General features: G+C 34.2%; 1 protein-coding gene across 1 annotated transcript; it reads right to left on the bottom strand.

The window, feature by feature from the left end:
- Positions 1–1892: 1892 nt before the first annotated feature.
- On the bottom strand, positions 1893–4118 carry LOC117167383. Its single transcript, XM_033352271.1, has 5 exons — positions 3942–4118; positions 3648–3827; positions 3361–3501; positions 3160–3209; positions 1893–3023 (listed from the first exon to the last, which is right to left on the bottom strand). Exons 1-5 carry the CDS (start codon positions 3970–3972, stop codon positions 2973–2975), a joined length of 453 nt encoding a protein of 150 aa, XP_033208162.1. The 5' UTR covers positions 3973–4118; the 3' UTR covers positions 1893–2972.
- Between the last annotated feature and the right edge of the window lie 1640 nt (positions 4119–5758).

The raw sequence follows: 5758 nt of genomic DNA, 5'->3' as shown, positions 1-5758 counted from the left end.
TCTCACTTCGGACGTTCTTTTCATTCCCTGGAACTATTTCCTCATTTTCCGTTTTTCCCCCCATATGTTTATTCCTAATTTCTAGACTGGATACCCGCTCTTCCAAATGTTTTATTTCTCTAGATCTCTGTTCGTCAACCTCTCTCTGTCTATTCTCAATGCTCTCTAGCTTACCCCAAAGCTTATCTTCCTCTTCCTTCCAACGTTTATCCCATTCTTCCCGTTTTTCTCTGACCTTTTTCACTTCCTCCCTTACATCGTTTCCCTGCCTATTCATATCCCTATTCATGCCATCCAATCTCTTTCTTGTTTCCTCTCTAAACCCTTTAATGAGAGCTTCCAATTTTTCAAACATCCCCCCATCCCCCCTCTCTCTCTCTCTCTGGTGTTTTCCTTTTAATTATAACTCTCTTGTTTTCCTGGTCCCTTTCTACCTCATCTTCGCCAGCCACTCTTTTCCTTTTTTCCTCCCCTTCACTGCTAGTCGCGCTTGCCTCTTTTTGCCAGTCGTTCAGACTTCTGTTCGAACCCGCGTTGCCTAGCTTGTTAAGGCGCTGTAAATTTGAGGGCCTTCCCCGTTGCTTGTCCGTACCTGAGTCCGCTACCCTCCCTACTCGGGTCGACTTCTCGGCACTTTCATCACCGCTGCTGTCACTGCGATCAACGTCACCCATCCCCCCACTTTCAATGCTTTCAGCAACGTCAGCTGTTGCAGCCACTACGGTTTTCTGCTCTGTGCGATCGTCTAGTAACTGTTGCCCCCTGACGCCAGTTTGTGGACTTCGCGTCGTCGGCATCCTACCTTACCCAAAGCTCCGTGACGTTTCCCGCCTTTATTTCCTACCTCTTGCCCCCCTGACCAAGAAACTATTTTTTCACTCCTAACCTCAAAAACTTCACATGCTCCAAATTTTCACTTCAAACCACTCACTTTCATCCTTCACAACTTTGCCTTCACTCACCCTTCTTCCTTTACACTCGATCTCCGCACTTTCTGCCTTTTCTGCATCCACTCACCCTCATTTCCTTCACCAAAGCCAAAAATACACCACTTGACAAAAAGAGTTCTTTCGCGATCGGTACCGGAAGCCTCATTATTTTAATTTAAAATTCATCTTTTCACTTAAAAATTCAACTATTCCAGATAGAAATTCATCATTTTAATTAAAAACTAACAATTTTGTTTGAAAATATACCTATGTATAATTCTTTAAATTGAAATGTAACTGATTTGAATATTCTAGCATTTTAGTTTCGAACTAATTTCTTCATTAAAAATTAATTTGTTGGGCTAAAAATTTAACAATTCGTTTTTCGGTTAAAAATTTATCCTTTTTAGTAAAAATTTGACTTCCTTGGCATAAATTAAACTTCTTAGATGAAAATAATATTTTCGGTTTGAAATTTAACTATTCTAGTTAAAAAATTATCATTTTTGAGACAATTTGTTTTAGTGATTAAAAATTGAACTATTCCTGGTAAAGATGCATCGTTTTACTTGAAAATACATCCGTCTCGTTGAAAATTTATTTTTTAACTCTATATTTAACTGTTTAATTTCTGGTTGAAAATTGATCTTTTGTAGTTGAAAAAAGTTAACTATTCTGTTGAAAAATTGTCTTGTTGTAGAAAATTGATCTTCTTCTTTAAAATTTTAACTTTTTTTATTGAAAATTCAAGTACTTTAGTTAAGTATTCCTCACTTTAACGTAAAATTAATCTTTACATTATTAATACAGCTATTTGTTTGAAAGTTTAACTAACTTGTTAAACATTCATCTTTTTGATTTAAAATTAATCTATTCCAGTTGAAGGTTCAGTAGTTTATATAAAACTACATCACTTTAGTTAAAGTTTTATTTTTATTTTCTTCCAGTTGAAAATCAAATTTACATTTTTGGTTAAGGGCAGATTTTTTACTTTAAGGTTCAGCTATTTGGTTGCAAATTGATCCTTCTTAGTTTGAAATTGAACTATTTGGTACTATGAAAATTGATACTTCGGAAAATTATGACATACTTGGAAAAACCTGGAATTATCATGGAATTTTTTCCAGCATGTGAGTAGACACCCTGTCTAAGCCTTATTGGATAACAGCTATAATCATATTTCGTATCAATTTTTGTAATCGTGTCTTTAGAATGTAACATTCGATTTCTTATCGCATGAATGGGACTCTGCGAAACGCATGACATTAAAGTTGAGCACATTTAAACATTTTTTCAGATGTGCTAAATAAGAAGCAGAAAAAATTACATAATTCGTTAATTACCATTCGCATTATTCTCTTTATTTTGGTAAAGATGTAAGGATTCAAATGATCCGAATCTATTTTGCAGCGGCAAAACTAAAGATATCTCCTTGTGAATGATTGTCAACAACTCTTAATGTCCGTTCTGTCTCTAACAAATTTATTAATTTATAATTTAGAATGTAACTGAGAACGCGGCTTTAGATCTCCTGATAAATGGAATTAATTAAATTTCAGTACTTTAACACAATCAAAACTCAAATGCGCGAGGCTGACGCACCCTTATATATTTTGAATCATTTTTAAACGTTGCAGTAAAATTAGTTCTAAATTTGAGGTTTACAATTACAAGTTACAAAAATTTTGAAATGACTTCGTACAAGTTTAAAAATGGTGTAATATCATAAAACATACGTATATATACCTGCGTTCTTTATCATTTTAAGAGTCTAAAATAGAATAATTTAAAACAATAAATCTTTAAAACTGAATTGTTTTTCAAGAAATTTTTGAAATAATAACTTAGGGGATAAATTATATACAAAATTAATTAATATGAAATTTCGAAAACATCCTTGGGTCGTCTAAGGAATGTTTTCTAGATTATTCTAGCATAAAAAAATAAAGATACCACATTTAAGATCCCTCTGGCGATAATGCCTAAGCTGGTCTCCCTTAGGCTTCTCTTTTAGGCCCTTTTCACCATGACTGGACTTCTTTATCAAGTCATAGTAGATATTAATCTTAGATGGAACTCCAGAATCGTGGTTATCTGTAATATTAGAAGGCAATTGTTTGAAGGACAAGTGGAAATTTGCTACTCATGTTTTTTTTGTGATGAAAATTAATTTCTTAGCATGTGCGTAATTTATGTTGACTGATTTATGTTGACTGGAGGACTTCTTTACCAAGTCATTGTTGATATTATTTTTCGACTGAACTCCAGGCTCGTGGTTATCTGTGATATTAGAAAAAAATTAGATGAATGACAAGTAAAAAGGCCCTACTTCTGTTTTGTTTGTGATGAAAAACAATTTCTTATGATGTTTATAATTTATGTCAACAAACAATGAATATTGATTATTTCAAAAAGTAAAATTAAAATATACCAGGCTTAGGATCAGTCCGTTGAAAATGGGGCTTTTCTTCGTTTGGCTTGTCTTTGCGGCCCTTTTCTCCATAACTGGAGGACTTCTTTACCAAGTCATTGTTGATATTATTTTTCGACGGAACTCCAGGATTGTGGTTACCTGAAATGCATTGCACAAGTGATTGCAAAACAGAATGAAGAATGTACATTTAAATTAATTTTCGTACGTATTTTTTAACGGACGTCTTTAGGACGTCCATCTGACGTCTTAAACTAATTCTTATTAAAATCACAAAAAAATCATACCCATTTTACTAAAACAGGTCTTATCGCTTGCTTTCGATTTGTAAAAACTTCTCTCATCTGAGTCCTTTGCAAGACGCTTTGTATGACTACTTATATGCCTATTTTCTTTGTCCTTTAATGAATTCCGAGTTGATTGCAAATATTTGTTAGTACTCAGCACATTTCGATTGAACGTTGTACCTTTTAAAAATGGAAAGAAAACTTTTTATGAGATAAATACAAAGCTTTACCGACAAATGCTATATCTCTTGATTTTTTTTCTAATTTGATTCTATTTGCGGAAAGGGATAATACCTGACATCTTTTTAATATCTTGCAGAGGCATACAACTGCTGTCAGGTCTAAAAACCAACTGTTCGATAATTTTTGGCTTTCCACATTTCGAATCGACTGTTTTACGAGAGTTTGAACTTTCTTTTTCTTGAACAAAATTCCATGGTGGCTGTGTAATACTGGATTTGTTTTTTTTTTTTGCACCTGTGCATGATAAAAACTGATTTTTTGCCCGACCCCCCATGAAACCGCGCTATTGTATGCATGTGAGGCAGGCGTAAGATGGACACTTCCAAACTCAGTTACAGTTACATCCAGAAAACAGTAAAGGGGAAAGGGGGGATAGGGAGAAGAACAAAGGAACGGGGGGAATGGGAAAAAGGGTGACGGTAGCGGAGAAAGGCTGAAAAGGGGAAAAAAGGGAAAGGGAAACAAAAAAAAGGGAATAAGAAAAAGGAGAGAAGAAAATGAGAAACCCGAAAGAGTCAAAAGGAAAGGAAAAGGCGGGAACGGGAAAAGGAAAAAGAGAAAAATTAAAGAGGAAAGGAAAGATAACGAAAAAGGAGAAAGGTAGAGGAACGGGTAAATGGGGAAAGGCGGAAGGCTGAAAAGGAAAAAGGGAATGAGGAAACGGAAAAGAAGAGGAGAAAATGAAAAAGGGAGAAAAGGGAAAAGGTAAAAGAAAAATGGTGAAAAGGAAAAGGTGTGAACAAAAAAAGAGAAACATAAAAGGGGAAAGGGGAGAATAGGATAAAAAGAAAAAGGGTAAAAGGAACGGAGAAATAAACAAAGGGGGAATGGAAAAGGAGGGTCCGGAAAAAGCAAGGGGAAAGTAAAAAGGGGAACGTTAAAGAGGATTGGGAAAGAGGAATGCGAAGGGGAAATGGGAAAGGGGTGAAGGGCAAGGGAAATGGTAAAGGGGGAATAAGAAAGGGTGAAAAGGGAATGGGCAATGAGGAAAAGTTAAAGGGAAAACAAGAAAGAGAAACTGCTGTTTCGAACTTTTGTCCTTCAATGAAATATATATTAGATTCAAAGAGTTCGATTCTCTGAACTGATTCGAGACACGTTTGAATCAATAATTTTTCCATACTTGAATCAAGAATTTAGGTTTATTTAAATCAAAGAAATAATAATTTGATTCAAAATAATATTAATTGAATTACAATATATATTTTTTTGTCACAAAGGGTTTATGCATTTATAGCAATGGAGCATTTATCCAGATGAAAAAGGTGTTGTGTTTACATAAATTCTTATTTCTTCAGTCGAAGAAAATATTTCATTTGATGACTAGAATTAAATTATTCATAACAAATAAATATTTATTCCAACGAATCATCTTCTTAAGTCATAAACTTAACAATTTAGCGTCATTTGTTACAATTGAATACTTCTTTAGATTAAAGAAATAATCATTAAATTAAATATCCATGTTTTTGATTTAAAGAAATATTTTTTTGGGATTTATGGTGAGGTTTAAATATGGTTTTTCGCCTTAAAATTTCCATGTCACGTTAGCGTCGTGGTCAACGTTGTGGACTCTACACTCTTGCTGGGGATGGATTTTTCATCGGATTTGTCTGTTTGAGGTTCATCAAGATTTAAAATTATGTGATTTGTTTAAATTAAATATGTAGACTAATAGCAATGATAATTATAATTTAGGTTCAAAGAATCCAGTTGCTTATTTAGGAAAATATGTATAATACAATTGAAGAAGTAACTACTCAGGTCAGTGCTCACCAAAAGGCAGCCATTGGCTGCATTGGCTGCCAGTGGCAGTCAAAAGACTAGGTCAAACTGGCCCTAACAAATCTTGTCGTTCGACTGGTTTC

This window comes from Belonocnema kinseyi, chromosome 2, assembly GCF_010883055.1.
Source record: "Belonocnema kinseyi isolate 2016_QV_RU_SX_M_011 chromosome 2, B_treatae_v1, whole genome shotgun sequence".
NCBI classification, from domain to species: domain Eukaryota; kingdom Metazoa; phylum Arthropoda; class Insecta; order Hymenoptera; family Cynipidae; genus Belonocnema; species Belonocnema kinseyi.
Note: the sequence above shows the minus strand (reverse complement) of the source record. Positions and strands in the feature narration are given on the sequence as shown.

What these genes read in the sequence shown, in the direction of transcription:
- LOC117167383 (XM_033352271.1), bottom strand. Translation starts at nt 3,972, where the DNA reads ATGCCTCTGCAAGATATTAAAAAGATGTCAG. An exon ending in GACCTGTTTTAGTAAAATGG is followed by an intron (nt 3,502 to 3,647) that starts GTATGATTTTTT and finishes AATGCATTTCAG; the next exon opens with GTAACCACAATCCTGGAGTT. An exon ending in ATAATATCAACAATGACTTG is followed by an intron (nt 3,024 to 3,159) that starts GTAAAGAAGTCC and finishes CTAATATTACAG; the next exon opens with ATAACCACGATTCTGGAGTT.